The sequence below is a fragment of the Tachysurus fulvidraco genome, chromosome 24 (genome assembly GCF_022655615.1).
Source record: "Tachysurus fulvidraco isolate hzauxx_2018 chromosome 24, HZAU_PFXX_2.0, whole genome shotgun sequence".
Classification (NCBI taxonomy): Eukaryota; Metazoa; Chordata; class Actinopteri; order Siluriformes; family Bagridae; genus Tachysurus; species Tachysurus fulvidraco.
Genome location: NC_062541.1, coordinates 1,435,900 through 1,451,462, shown reverse-complemented (window position 1 = coordinate 1,451,462; position 15,563 = coordinate 1,435,900). Strand labels below are relative to the sequence as shown.

Here is a 15,563-nt window from a genome sequence, read left to right as displayed (position 1 = left end):
TCCAGTTAGTCCTGAACACAGCAGCTAAAGTCCTAACTAGAGCCAGAAGATATGAACATATCACCCACATATCACGACATTGGCTTCAAGTCAAGTTTCATGTCGATAATAAAATACTTTTATTAACCTATAACGCACTTAATGGTCTCACGCCACAGAACCTGAGAGATCTTTTGGTTTGTGATGATCCATCACACCTACTTCGATCAAAAGGTGCAGGATATTTGGTAGTACCTCAAGTACAAAAAGCTACAGCAGACTTCTGAGTCCGGTTCCTCTCAAGGTTCAGAACTGTTTTGATACAACATCCTAATATGATTTCCTGAAAATCTGTCCAAAAGATTATAAAGGCTGAAGTCTTTTCTGTGTCAGCATTAGTCATTAAAATCTAATACACCATGGTTAAACTCAGACCTTCAAACTTCAGCATGTTGTCATTACCTAATTATCAATATTAGAAAAACCAAAACAACATATGGCAATTTTACTACATAAACACACACACACACAATCTAATATAATTTTATAGTGATGGTGTAGTATTGAATAGATAGATGAGCTCTTTATAATGTTTAAATTGACTGCCAGAAACACACAAGATTTATAAACCAACAGTTTGCACAGAAGCAGGACGAAAACTCGGCTGGCTTTTTAATACACAAAACTGTATTTGATCACTGAACTTGTACACAATTATTTACAATTTCAAACTAAAATAGAGCGGGAAAAAAAATGGAAGAAGAGTTTGAGCTCAGAGGAAAATCTGTGGGGCTGAAGATCATCGAGCGTCGAACACGACCACTGAAACCCAGAGTTAAGGAATACACACAAACACACACGAATCCTTCCAACCACGTTAAACACCTCCATAAAGAAAACTACTCTGTAGGCATGTGAAGCGTCAGCCATACGTGTCCCCGTGAAGGAGCTTTAGCAACAATAACTTTAATATAAACCTGCCAGCAGAGCTGCTGTCAACACCATATGACCAGTCAGAATACTGCAGCACTGTGCTGGGGCTTCTGTTCATTTTATTTGTCAATTGTTTCTAAACTCTTCCAGAAATGAAGAATGAAGGTGTGAATGAAATGCCCAGGCTGGTGCTGAGTTATAAAGGATACGTCTCTTCGTCCTCTTCTTGTACATGATTCTGTAGCCACATTCTCTACAGCGTATCGGGTCTCGGGCCTTGATCTCATTTTCTGTGTGACACTCTGAGCATGAGAAGAAAAAAAAACTTAAACCAGTTCAATCTTAAACAACAAGCACATGAATGGACATAACATCGAGTTGACTACAAAGCATCAGACAACCTGGGGATTCAATACAGAATGTGAACAGACATGACAAAAAACTGTGTTTTTCCTGTGAGAAAAGAAGGCTTGAGCTTTTGTTAGGTATAAAGACACTTCAGGATTCACACACACACTTTTCTGTTAAATCATTTTAAACACGGTACAATAAAATATCAGCAAAGTTTAAGGTAAGTTTCTGAGTTAGAGCTAAAGACAAAAATGTAATAATAATAATAAATAATGAATATTAACTCTATAATGATGTATAATATAGAAATGTGAGATAATAATAATAAGTCATGAATATTAACTCTATAATGATGTGTATAATAGAAATGTGAGATAATAATAATAAGTTATGAATATTAACTCTATAATGATGTATAATATAGAAATGTGAGGTAATAATAATAAGTCATGAATATTAACTCTATAATGATGTATAATATAGAAATGTGAGGTAATAATAATAATAAATAATGAATATTAACTCTATAATGATGTATAATATAGAAATGTGAGGTAATAATAATAATAATAAATCATGAATATTAACTCTATAATGATGTATAATATAGAAATGTGAGGTAATAATAATAAATCATGAATATTAACTCTATAATGATGTATAATACAGAAATGTGAGGTAATAATAATAAATCATGAATATTAACTCTATAATGATGTATAATAAACGTCACCTCCACAGATGTAGATCATGGGCTGCTGTTTAGGAGGCTGGACGTCTTTCTGGGAATCCATTTCTGAAAACAAAACGAGAGCCGATTCTATAAACGTGAAGTAAAAGACAACATACGTGAAGAATATGGAGTTAAATCGACTAGCTAGTTAGTAAGCTACCAAAAACTAGCAAGCTAGTTAGCACATTAGCTAGGAAGCGCGTGCGAACCGTTAGCAAATTACCCAAATGTATCAATTAAACTTTGCATTTATTTTCTAGCCTTATTTCATTACTATGAGCTCTACATTAATAATTAAAAAACCAAGTAACTTGCTAACCACCAAAAAAACGTGCGTTGTGTCCGTGCTGTTGTGAATACACGTTCACGCATGCGCACTGTTACCCCGGAACGTTCTGCGCATGCGAAAGGAACTATTTCGTCGATCAAAGATGACGTTTGCGCGTCAGGTGAAGTTTAGGGGATTTTTTTTCCGCAATAACTGAAATAAAATAGAAATAATTTACTTCGTTATCGGTTACATATCGTTTATTTATGATATTAAACCGATTACGACATTAAACAAATGTTAAACGTATATTGTTTGCTTTGTTTTAGTGTGAATTCGTCGAGAAGTAAAAAGCGAACCGGAAGTAAAACAGCTTTAGCGTCATGATCTGAAGTAAAACTGCGTCTCAGGTGAGAGATTAAAACTTTCCACACTGATTATTAGCGTGTTTACAGAAAGCTGCGTGTGTTTGTGCGTGTAAAACGTGTCTAATGTGTTAATACGCGGTTGTGTAGTGACGCCTGCGGTTAGATACAACGCATGGTTTCAGTTTCTGTTTGTGAGGAAAACATATTTATTATAAACTAATAAACATAATCATGTTCATTTATATGTATATATTTATATCCACACACACACACACACACACACACACTCACACTCACACACACACACACACACCTGTGTATACAGTCATGTCTTAGGGTTTTATATCAAGTACTATTCATGCAGTTGGATTGTTTGGGCTTTATGTCAGAGATGGGAGAGGCCTGTAATACACAACAACAACACAATCATGTAATACACAACAACAACACAATCATGTAATACACAACAACAACACAATCATGTAATACACAACAACAACACAATCATGTAATACACAACAACAACACAATCATGTAATACACAACAACAACACAATCATGTAATACACAATAACAACACAATCATGTAATACACAACAACAACACAATCATGTAATACACAATAACAACACAATCATGTAATACACAACAACAACACAATCATGTAATACACAACAACAACACAATCATGTAATACACAACAACAACAACACAATCATGTAATACACAACAACAACACAATCATGTAATACACAACAACAACACAATCATGTAATACACAACAACAACACAATCATGTAATACACAACAACAACACAATCATGTAATACACAACAACAACAACACAATCATGTAATACACAACAACAACACAATCATGTAATACACAACAATAACAACACAATCATGTAATACACAACAACAACACAATCATGTAATACACAACAACAACACAATCATGTAATACACAACAACAACAACACAATCATGTAATACACAACAACAACACAATCATGTAATACACAACAACAACACAATCATGTAATACACAACAACAACAACAACACAATCATGTAATACACAACAACAACACAATCATGTAATACACAACAATAACAACACAATCATGTAATACACAACAACAACACAATCATGTAATACACAACAACAACACAATCATGTAATACACAACAATAACAACACAATCATGTAATACACAACAACAACACAATCATGTAATACACAACAACAACACAATCATGTAATACACAACAACAACAACACAATCATGTAATACACAACAACAACAACACAATCATGTAATACACAACAACAACAACACAATCATGTAATACACAACAACAACAACACAATCATGTAATACACAACAACAACAACACAATCATGTAATACACAACAACAACAACACAATCATGTAATACACAACAACAACACAATCATGTAATACACAACAATAACAACACAATCATGTAATACACAACAACAACACAATCATGTAATACACAACAACAACACAATCATGTAATACACAACAATAACAACACAATCATGTAATACACAACAACAACACAATCATGTAATACACAACAACACAATCATGTAATACACAACAACAACACAATCATGTAATACACAACAACAACACAATCATATATTATATAATACACAACAACAACACATTAAAGTGTGTCTCTGTAACACATACACAACAACAACACATTAAAGTGTGTGTTTCTGTAACACATACACAACAACAACACATTAAAGTGTGTCTCTGTAACACATACACAACAACAACACATTAAAGTGTGTGTCTCTGTAACACATACACAACAACAACACATTAAAGTGTGTCTCTGTAACACATACACAACAACAACACATTAAAGTGTGTGTCTCTGTAACACATACACAACAACAACACATTAAAGTGTGTCTCTGTAACACATACACAACAACAACACATTAAAGTGTGTGTTTCTGTAACACATACACAACAACAACACATTAAAGTGTGTCTCTGTAACACATACACAACAACAACACATTAAAGTGTGTGTCTCTGTAACACATACACAACAACAACACATTAAAGTGTCTCTGTAACACATACACAACAACAACACATTAAAGTGTGTGTCTCTGTAACACATACACAACAACAACACATTAAAGTGTGTCTCTGTAACACATACACAACAACAACACATTAAAGTGTGTGTCTCTGTAACACATACACAACAACAACACATTAAAGTGTGTGTCTCTGTAACACATACACAACAACAACACATTAAAGTGTGTGTCTCTGTAACACATACACAACAACAACACATTAAAGTGTGTGTCTCTGTAACACATACACAACAACAACACATTAAAGTGTGTCTCTGTAACACATACACAACAACAACACATTAAAGTGTGTGTCTCTGTAACACATACACAACAACAACACATTAAAGTGTGTGTCTCTGTAACACATACACAACAACAACACATTAAAGTGTGTGTCTCTGTAACACATACACAACAACAACACATTAAAGTGTGTCTCTGTAACACATACACAACAACAACACATTAAAGTGTGTCTCTGTAACACATACACAACAACAACACATTAAAGTGTGTCTCTGTAACACATACACAACAACAACACATTAAAGTGTGTGTCTCTGTAACACATACACAACAACAACACATTAAAGTGTGTGTCTCTGTAACACATACACAACAACAACACATTAAAGTGTGTCTCTGTAACACGTACACAACAACAACACATTAAAGTGTGTGTCTCTGTAACACATACACAACAACAACACATTAAAGTGTGTGTCTGTAACACATACACAACAACAACACATTAAAGTGTGTGTTTCTGTAACACATACACAACAACAACACATTAAAGTGTGTCTCTGTAACACATACACAACAACAACACATTAAAGTGTGTGTCTCTGTAACACATACACAACAACACATTAAAGTGTGTCTCTGTAACACATACACAACAACAACACATTAAAGTGTGTGTCTCTGTAACACATACACAACAACAACACATTAAAGTGTGTCTCTGTAACACGTACACAACAACAACACATTAAAGTGTGTGTCTCTGTAACACATACACAACAACAACACATTAAAGTGTGTCTCTGTAACACGTACACAACAACAACACATTAAAGTGTGTGTCTGTAACACATACACAACAACACATTAAAGTGTGTCTCTGTAACACGTGATGTTATCAGAGCAGGTCTCGTGTACTTCTGTCTTATAAATCATTTATTTATTTATTTATTTATTTATTTATTTATTTATTTATTTATTAGTATTATTAATCTGTTATACAGTCTGTGTATAATTAAGCTGATATAATAGAACAGTTTAGTAATAGAACAATAGAAGTTTTGGGTTGTAATAAAAATGAAAGTAAAGTTTAGTAAAGATTCCACAGTAGTGAAAGCTCGGGAATCAGCCCAGTCTTCTTTGGTCAGATGTTTGAAATGTCTCAGAAATAAACTGACTTGTTTTTACTTTGACTCAGAGTCTAGTCAGGCTTTACACAGATACCTTCAGTTCCTCGCCTGTAATGGAGCTTTTTCACAGACACAGATACGGACCAGTTTTGTTTTAGAAAGCAGCAGGTAAGAGATTTAAAACTCCATCTGAAAGAATTGTTTCTCTGCTCTCATGGTCAGGATGGAGGACGAAAGCTTGGAACATCGTAGCGTGGAGGTCCTTCAGATCCCTGATGGTGTGGATGACGACCTGCTGTGGCTTTACTTTGAAAACAAGAGACGGTCTGGAGGAGGGAACATCATTTCTCTGGACAGGACAGGAGACAAAGCCTTACTGGTGTTTGAAAATGTGGACGGTGAGACTAGGATATGGATCTCAGTGTTTTATTATATACATCATGTAGCAAAACAGAGCACTACATGTGTGTGTGTGTGTGTGTGTGTGTGTTTGTGTTGACTAGTTGCAACGAGAGTCTTGCAGAAAGACATTCATCGTCTCAGTGATGCCCAACTGATCGTACGCAAAAAACCCCCAAAGGATCGCGGTAAGCTGGTGCTGCGTGGTCTTTCTCCCAGCACCAGCTCTGACATGCTGGAGCTTTACGTGGAGAATCTGACAGGGATCGACTCCGATAACTACACCCTGCATCTGTCCCCTGGGAAAGACCTGGTCCTCATTCATCTCCACCAGCCTGTAGCCGAGGGTCCGTATGTAGAAACCCACAGTAACACAGACTCGACTCGTTTCCGCCCAATTGACCGTCTTGCGCTTTGATGTTAAACTTTTTCTTTTGCAGAATTTGAGAAGATGCGCAGTAAATTCTCCAAGCGACCGCTAGATGGAGCGAGGCTCACTCTGGAGCAGGTGGAGTGCACAGACTCCATCATGGTGGGAAACCTGACCCCTGACCTGACCGACGATCTGCTAACGCTGTACTTCGAGAGCAGCCGCAGTGGAGGTGGAGAAGTGGTGTCTGTGTGCAGGATCTCACAACACCTCGCTAAAGTCTCCTTTAAAGACGTGCAGTGTAAGTGGCCTGTGAACATGATATAACTCACAGCTTTAACACCAAACTGAGCCATTTCAGTACAATATACTACACACAGGCCACGCCCAGCACAACCTGGCCACACCCACAACACAGGCCATGCATACTATGCACAGGCCACACCCAAAATAAAGGCCACACCCAGCCCAAAACAGGCAACAACCAGTAAAACAAGCCACACCCAGTACAAGCAAGCCACACCCACAATACAGGCCACACCCAGCACAAACAGACAACAACCAGTAAAACAAGCCACACCCAGTACAAGCAAGCCACACCCACAATACAGGCCACACCCAGCACAAACAGACAACAACCAGTAAAACAAGCCACACCCAGTACAAGCAAGCCACACCCACAATACAGGCCACATCCAGCACAAACAGGCAACAACCAGTAAAAACAAGCCACACCCACAAAACAGGCCACACCCAGCACAAACAGACAACAACCAGTAAAAACAAGCCACACCCAGTACAAGCAAGCCACACCCACAATACAGGCCACACCCAGCACAAACAGACAACAACCAGTAAAAACAAGCCACAGCCAGTACAAGCAAGCCACACCCACAATACAGGCCACACCCAGCACAAACAGACAACAACCAGTAAAAACAAGCCACACCCACAAAACAGGCCACACCCAGTACAAACAGGCTACACCCACAAAATGCCATGCACACTATACAATAGCCACATCCACCATAACTATACACCAAATACAAACAGGCCACCACACAAGCCACACCCAGCACATCTGATATACACCAGCCATATCCGTCACACAAACAGGCCACACCCAGCACAACCTGGCCACACCCACAACACAGGCCATGCATACTATACACAGGCCACAACCACAATAAAGGCCACACCCAGCACAAACAGGCAACAACCAGTAAAACAAGCCACACCCAGTACAAGCAAGCCACACCCACAATACAGGCCACACCAAGCACAAACAGACAACAACCAGTAAAAACAAGCCACACCCAGTACAAACAGGCCACACCCATAAAATGCCATGCACACTATACAATAGCCACATCCACCATAAATATACACCAAATACAAACAGGCCACCACACAAGCCACACCCAGCACATCTGATATACACCAGCGACATCCGTCACACACACAGGCCACACCCACTAAACACAGACCACATGTCAATCACTGGAACTGACAGAGATGCCACACCTACTGCACAGAGGTTACACCAAATACACAGAGGCCACATTTCCTTCACTACACCCACTATGTAGCGAGCCAGGTGAGCGGTGGTAACTGTGAACCACGTTAACAACATGTATAATCCTGTACCATCACATCACCGTCAGTCAGTCGAGTACATTCATTAAAATATTTGGCCACACCCACTAAGGCAGTTGTTAAGATGTGTGTATAATATGACATCACATCAAGATGTGTGTATAACATGACATCACCTTTTTTGGCAATTTTGTTAAATAGCTGTGGACGGCGTACTTCAGAAGTCTCACAAACTAGAAAAGACAGACTTGATCGTCAAACCTTATTACTCTTTTCTGCACTTGGAGGAAGAAGCCCCTCAGACGAGTTCAGAGAACGGGACAGACGGAGGGGTAGATGGTCAGATTAGCCCTGTATCTCCTTTGAACGACACACACACCGTTCTGATCAGCTCTGCATCATCATTGTCCGTCAGTCAGGAGGCTCTGAAACCTGACCTCCAGATGACCCCAGAACCTGTAGATATGTCCATAAACACCTCGCAGGTCCTTCAACCTCCAGCTGAACAGAAGCCCTCTATCTGCCATGTCTCCATCCTTGACCCCATTAAACGAGAGCTCATGACTCTCTCTAATGTTCCCGAAAGGTTGAGAACATCTCACCCTGGATACAAGATCAGAGTCACACCGAACGGCGTGGAGGTCGAAGGCCCCACCCTAGATGGAGCTGAGAAACTGAAGAGCGAGCTGATGGAGTTCCTTGTTGGCGTGTCGCAGGTCCAAGTGTCCGTCAGTGCTCTGAAAGCTGACTTTCTCCAGAGACAGGATGTCAGAGACAAGCTGACAGCAATGCTGAAGGACCAGGGGCTGCCCTGCTCCTACATGCTGAAGGGGGGGGTGATGACTTTATGTTCCACGTCCATGCAGATGGTGAACCAGGCATGTGAGGTGATAAAGAGCACGGTCAGTGAGTTTGTCCTTAATGTGAAGCCTGAGCATGAGTACATAATCTGCTCTGAGGACTGGAAAACCTTCCTCCTGAGTCAGGACACCTGCAGCACCGAAACCTCACCCCAGGGGGATGCCATCGCCGTGGTGACGCTGAAGGATGTGGAGCTGGAGGTGAAGGAGAACATCACTCGGTTCCTCAGCACTCCCATTCAGAGCGAGAAAGTCCTCAGCATGCAGCCTGCTATGCTCACCTACATCCAGCTGCACCATCAACAGCTGCTCAGGGACATGTCTGAGGTCATCATCTTCCCCCTGGACACCGGAGACGGCCTGAGCGTGAGCTATATTTAAATCACTTAAAAAGCTACGATTAAAAGAAAAACTAAAGAAAAAAAATATATATATATATTTTTTTTATGTGTTTATTTATTTAATATTTACAAATATTATAATACAACAAAATGTTTAATATTTTATTTATCACGTATTTGTTTAGTCATTTTACTTTAGTGAACTTCATAAATATAATATCATGAATAATGTAGTTAGTGATCAAAAATATAAATGATTGGCATTTCTACAGAATTTGCATAATTGTTTGCTATTGTAAAATATTTTAAAATGATTTATTAGGATGATATTAGGATGTTTACATTTACATTGTTTACATTTACATTGTTTACATTTACATTGTTTATATTTACATTGTTTACATTTACATTATTTACATTTACATTATTTGCATTTATATTAATTGCATTTACTCGTTTTTATTATTTACATTGTTTACATTTACATTATTTATATTTACATTAGATACATTTACATTATTAACATTATTTAAATTATTTACATTATTTACATTAATTACATTTACTCTTTTTTATTATTTACATTATATTTACATTATTTACATTTACATTATTTACATAATTTCTTGTCCATGTCACCCAGATGAGGATGAGGTTCCCTTCTGAGTCTGGTTTTTCTCAAGGTTTCTTCCTCAGATCATCTCAGGGAGTTTTTCCTCACCGCCGTCACCTCAGACTTGGTCATTAGAGACATTAGAGATAAACAATAACTTAATTTAATTTTAAAAAATGTAGAATTTTTTAATAGAAAAGCTTTGAGACATCGTGAAGTGTTAAAAGCAATTGAATTGAAATGTGTGTGTGTGTGTGTGTGTGTGTGTGTGTGTGTGTGTGTGTGTGTGTGTGTGTGTTGCTGGACAGATCCAGGGAAACCCCACGGCGGTTCAGACAGTGGCGGAGGTTTTATCCAGCGTGGTGGACTCCACGTACACTAAGGTCATCACGGTGACTCAGCCCGGCATCGCTCGCTTCCTGTTGCACGATGACGAGGGGTTGAGCATCCTGGGAGAGATGACCGCCAAGTTCCAGGTCTACATCAACCTGGAGATGGTGCACTGGGAACCGCTGGAGGAACAGGTACTGATCACAAGCACTGTATACGTGTGTGTGTGTGTGTGTGTGTGTGTTTCTGTCACTTTTAATAGCACTGTTTGTGCAGCTACTGTTTAAACTCTGTATAAAGTTCTTTAATTTCATTAACATTAAGATTCAGTCATGTAGCGTGTTAAAGAAACCGTTTAGAATCCGTCCGGATCTGGTTTTGTGTTTTTTACCTTTTTTTTTTTACAGAAATCTGACGTTAAAGATAAAGATCGAAAACTACAATAAAGTGAATAATAAAACGTTCGGTTTCTTCTTCCATCAGGACATCTTCGCTATGGCCTGGAAAATGATGTCGAGTCAGAACTTCACGAGGAGTTCGGCTCAGGGTTTAGCGGATCCGAGGGCTAGCGCTGATAAACACACATCAGGTTTCTGTCTTTACTTTTCTCCCATCTGTTCTGTTCTCACACGATTCTGATGAGCACTGACCACCTTCACCTTCTCACATGTTCTCAGCTCAGATAGAAGAGGCTAAGAAGATACTGGGGTTTCTGGAGAGCGATCGCTCTCACACGGCGGCGGCAGAGGTGGCGGAGGTGGAAATGGATCTGTACTCGGCTCCCACGTCCTCGGGAGAACAGGTAACAGGAACAGGAGCAGGTTCTCCTCAACATGGAAGGTTCCACATGTTAACATCAGTGTGATTTGATTCTCCAGTCGACACATCGAATATATAAATAAATAGTGCACGTGTGTGTAGCTTTCTGGCTAATGAGACAACAGATCGTTATTCATTAGTGAGATTTTTTTCCAGACGATGCGATAACGAGATAATGAGATACGAGACAGTGAGATATTTTCTAGATAATCAGCCATTAAGAAGGTTTCTAGTAAAGTATTTTAGATTTGTAAATGTGGGAGGTTTGTTTTCATGTCGGATTCATTTAATGAGACAATGAGATACTTTCGGATAATTAGATATCGTCAGCACGACGAGATAATGAGATATCGAGATATTTTTTGAGGTAGAACTTCCTGAAATCGTTCTTTGTAAGTCACATATAAGACCTCTGTGATGTGCCTCATGGTCTTAAAGGCAGCGTCTCGTTCGTCTCCCTTTAGATGGAAACACAGGAGTCCGTTAAAGCTGAGAGTCAGCAGGAGGACGTCGTCAGTCTGGATGAAGATGCTTATCTCTCCCTGGCCATCCAGATGTCATTGGAGGCAAGTCAGAACCCAGAGCAGCTGGAGGAAGAAGAGCTACAGAAAGTCCTCCAGCTCTCCAAAGACGAGGCGATGCCCATGGACGAGGGCCAAGAGCTGGTGAAGGCGGTGGACGTGTCCCTGCAGGAGGCCATCAGCTCGGCCAACACGGCGCAGATCGAGGTGTTTGCGTGTTACACACATGACCTGGTGCGTGTAGACATTGCTCTGGGGAAGAAGGTGGGTTTAAGGCAGCATGAGGAGAAACTGCAGCACAAGAGCTTCAGGAAGCTCTCACGCTTCCATCGGCGCTGCCTGGACCTCATCAAAAGGAAGCACGCCGTAGAAATCCAGATCCAGGGCACCACAGCCGTCGTCTCAGGGTTTAAGAACTACGTCACCGAAGCGCTGCCCGAACTGAACGAGCTGCTGGGGAGAGCAGAAGGGAGCACCACAGACGCCGAGATCCTGAAGACCGTGCAGTGGGTGTGGCACGACCGCGAGCGCTCGGCGGTGACGCCGTACTCACCAGAGGCCACACTGTTCATCGAAAACGCCTGGAGAGTAAAACAGGACAAGCTGGACATCCTGTTCAACAACCAGCCCTACACCATCGATTTCACAAAGATGCTGGAGTTCAGCGTGTCGTCCGGGCGATCCGTGCCCATCTCACGGAAACTCATCAGCTCTGTCGATCTGTACACGGAATTCCAAGGTCAGGATTAGAGTCGGGAACGTTCATGCTGTTCCTATCACGTAAATATTATATGAATATAATACGGCTTCATGCGGACATCATCGGGGAATACCTGTGTGTCAGTGGCAGCTTTTACGACCTGAAACACTCTGTTTTACCCCATAGTGACTTCTCCTGGTGAACAAATCCAATCTGGTATAAATTAGCATCAAACTTTTATATATATATTATATATTAAACTGATGACCGTGTCTGACACTCTTTAACTCTCACACACTCATCCTTCAGTATCACTCCTGCCCCATTTCTCCTCCTATCCACACCGTAACACACCGGTTTGTACCCCACTCCAATACCACATACTTTACTCTCCTTCAACACCTTCCTTCTCTCCATCATGTCCCCCAGCTCAGACCTGTACTCCTGCCCTTCCTCTTCTCCCTGTGCCTACACACCCTTCCCCCTCCTCTCCTTCCTCCACCAACAGTAGTCCAGTTTCTGATCTCTATTTATATGGGATTGGGACGGGGACAGAAGTCACTGGCTTGCAAACCTGAGGCTAGATTATATACTCATATACTATATATGTACTTATTTATATTTATATATAATCAGTTGAACGAATGTAAAAGTCTTCCGTCTGTCTTTGACGTTTCAGAGGATTACAGTCTGCTGTCAGACGTCCCAGACGCCGTGAGACTGGAGAAAGATTCTGAAGAATATAACGAAGTCGCTGCAGATTTCTTTAGCAGCCTCACCGATCAGAGCAGCGTCCAGATCGTACAGGTGAAGCAGGTCGCTTTAGAAAGCTTACACTGAACGAGCTGTTACCATAGAAACAATAATCCCGCCTACTGTCAGAACCGTGACTGTTCAGCGTAGTAGAAGCTGTGAGCGTGTGTGGAGCGAGCGTATGGAGGTAACCGTATGAACCTGTCGTGTGCAGGTGGAGAAGCTGACGAACCGGCTGCTGTACAGTCAGTACCTGCTGAAGAAGGCCGACATGGAGCAGAAGGTCCGGAGTGATGTGGAGCGGATGCTGTATCACGGCACCAGCGAGAGCAGCGTGAAAGAGATCTGCATCCACGGCTTCAACAGGAGCTTCTGCGGCAAAAACGGTAACACGACGATCCACCTGAGCTCCACCTGAGCTCCACCTGAGCTTCTCATGAACTCCACCTGAGCTCCACCTGAGCTCGTCATGAGCTTATTAAACTCACCTCCACTGAGTTCTCACGCTTTAAACACAAACGCTCCGCTTTACCCCCGAGGCAGTTTGAGTGCAGGTTCGGAGCCTAATTTAGAACCAGTTCTTTCTTTATCAACACCCAAAGCACCGGCTCTGAACCAGGAACCAGGTTCTTAAGTAGCATCAAAACGTCGCTGGGCTAGACTTAAGAACCGCTTGTGTCAGGGGCTGTGGGCCGGGCTACAGTTAGCGCATTTGGTAATGTACCGGGGGAAGGGCTACAGTTAGCACATTTGGTAATGTACCGGGGGGAAGGGCTACAGTTAGCACATTTGGTAATGTACATTGGGCTGGGGGCGGGGCTACAGTTAGCACATTTGGTAATGTACATTGGGCTGGGGGCGGGGCTACAGTTAGCGCATTTGGTAATGTACCGGGGGCGGGGCTACAGTTAGCACATTTGGTAATGTACATTGGGGCGGGGCTGTGGGCGGGGCTACTGTTAGCGCATTTGATAATGTACCTTAAGTATACTAATGTTTAATACACTTTTACTTTACCGCGATATGATACATTATCAGCACACATGATAGTAGGTAGCTACATGCTAAGGCTAACTTTTTTCTGTGTTAATGATAAAATAACGTTAAGTACTTTCTCCATCACAACCTGCGTTTATACAGATTACACGGAGCCGCACGTACACGTCGGATTCGCCACGTTTTGGTGTTAATGTAGGTTCACAAAGCCATGAGCATTAACAGTAAAGTAACATCCACCATTGTTGTTGTTGTTGTGTTTGTCGCTGCTGCGCTAACGTCGCTGTGACACGTGACACGTATACAGTGACGTCACACTCTGCACTGTGACGCTCTCTAACTGATGGAAAGGCAAACCGGTTCTTAGAAGGTTCTCCAGTGGAACCAACTCTGAACCAGCACTCGCTCTGAACCAGCACCCGGGTCTTTGTGGTGTAAAAGGGGCATTAGACAGGTTTGAGATAAGCTCCGCCCACTGTGTCACAGTGTTTAGGATGAGCTGATGTGTGCTGAACGCAGCACAGAGTTAATCCTGTTACTACATACTACACTGTGCACTTGTACATACATTAAGGAGTGAGTTTGGGTGTTTCTTCTCTCTCACACAGCCACGGCGTACGGACAGGGCGTGTACTTCGCCGTCAAATCCGCATACTCTTTCTCGGACACCTACTCCCCCCCCAACGCTGACGGACACAAGTTCATCTTCGTAGCCAAGGTCCTGACGGGAGACTTCACCCAGGGAAAGCACGACATGAGGACGGCTCCCCTCAGACAGGGCTCCGACATCCCGGTGCGCTTCCACAGCGTCGTGGACAGCATGAAGGAGCCCAGTCTGTTCGTCATCTTTAACGACACACAGGCGTATCCTCAGTATCTCATCACCTGCCTGAAGGCTCCCGAGTGATGACACACACTTCCTCCTCTGTATCTCGTCTCTGCTCCTCTGACTCACACACACATGTTAATCTGAACTTTAACCTTCACACACAAAATCAAACCAGACTTATTAATTAACAGACAGTGAACACTGTACTTTATCTGTGAGACTTATAAATAAAGGGTGTAAATTTGGTGTGTGTGAGTGTGTGTGAGTGTCTGTGTCTCTGTGTGAGTGTG

General features: G+C 41.3%; 2 protein-coding genes across 3 annotated transcripts; one reads left to right on the top strand and one right to left on the bottom strand.

Annotated features, from left to right (window-relative positions):
- Positions 1-634: 634 nt before the first annotated feature.
- Positions 635-2,434, bottom strand: polr2k (RNA polymerase II, I and III subunit K). 2 transcript variants are annotated; one of them, XM_027157404.2, is made up of 4 exons: positions 2,316-2,434; positions 1,997-2,059; positions 1,122-1,214; positions 635-801 (listed from the first exon to the last, which is right to left on the bottom strand). In XM_027157404.2, exons 2-4 carry the CDS (start codon positions 2,055-2,057, stop codon positions 779-781), a joined length of 177 nt encoding a protein of 58 aa, XP_027013205.1. In that variant the 5' UTR covers positions 2,058-2,059; positions 2,316-2,434; the 3' UTR covers positions 635-778. The 2 variants fall into 2 exon arrangements, with proteins under 2 accessions (XP_027013205.1, XP_027013204.1); XM_027157403.2 differs by having other exon boundaries at positions 2,319-2,397.
- parp10 (poly(ADP-ribose) polymerase family member 10) lies at positions 2,376-15,519 on the top strand. Its single transcript, XM_027157391.2, has 13 exons — positions 2,376-2,445; positions 2,594-2,674; positions 6,369-6,544; positions 6,650-6,892; positions 6,986-7,216; positions 8,713-9,737; positions 10,634-10,849; positions 11,139-11,244; positions 11,333-11,457; positions 11,939-12,734; positions 13,375-13,502; positions 13,663-13,834; positions 15,053-15,519. The coding sequence occupies exons 3-13, from the start codon at positions 6,370-6,372 to the stop codon at positions 15,349-15,351; spliced, it is 3,516 nt and encodes a 1,171-aa protein (XP_027013192.2). The 5' UTR covers positions 2,376-2,445; positions 2,594-2,674; position 6,369; the 3' UTR covers positions 15,352-15,519.
- The last annotated feature ends 44 nt before the right edge of the window (positions 15,520-15,563 follow it).

Coding starts and splice junctions, on each gene's coding strand:
- polr2k (XM_027157404.2), bottom strand. CDS start 2,057: ATGGATTCCCAGAAAGACGTCCAGCCTCCTAAACAGCAGCCCATGATC. Junction 1,215..1,996: donor CATGATCTACATCTGTGGAG/GTGACGTTTATT, acceptor TCTCATGCTCAG/AGTGTCACACAGAAAATGAG. Junction 802..1,121: donor CAAGAAGAGGACGAAGAGAC/GTATCCTTTATA, acceptor TCTGGGTTTCAG/TGGTCGTGTTCGACGCTCGA.
- parp10 (XM_027157391.2), top strand. CDS start 6,370: ATGGAGGACGAAAGCTTGGAACATCGTAGCGTGGAGGTCCTTCAGATC. Junction 6,545..6,649: donor GGTGTTTGAAAATGTGGACG/GTGAGACTAGGA, acceptor TGTGTTGACTAG/TTGCAACGAGAGTCTTGCAG. Junction 13,503..13,662: donor GCAGCGTCCAGATCGTACAG/GTGAAGCAGGTC, acceptor TGTCGTGTGCAG/GTGGAGAAGCTGACGAACCG.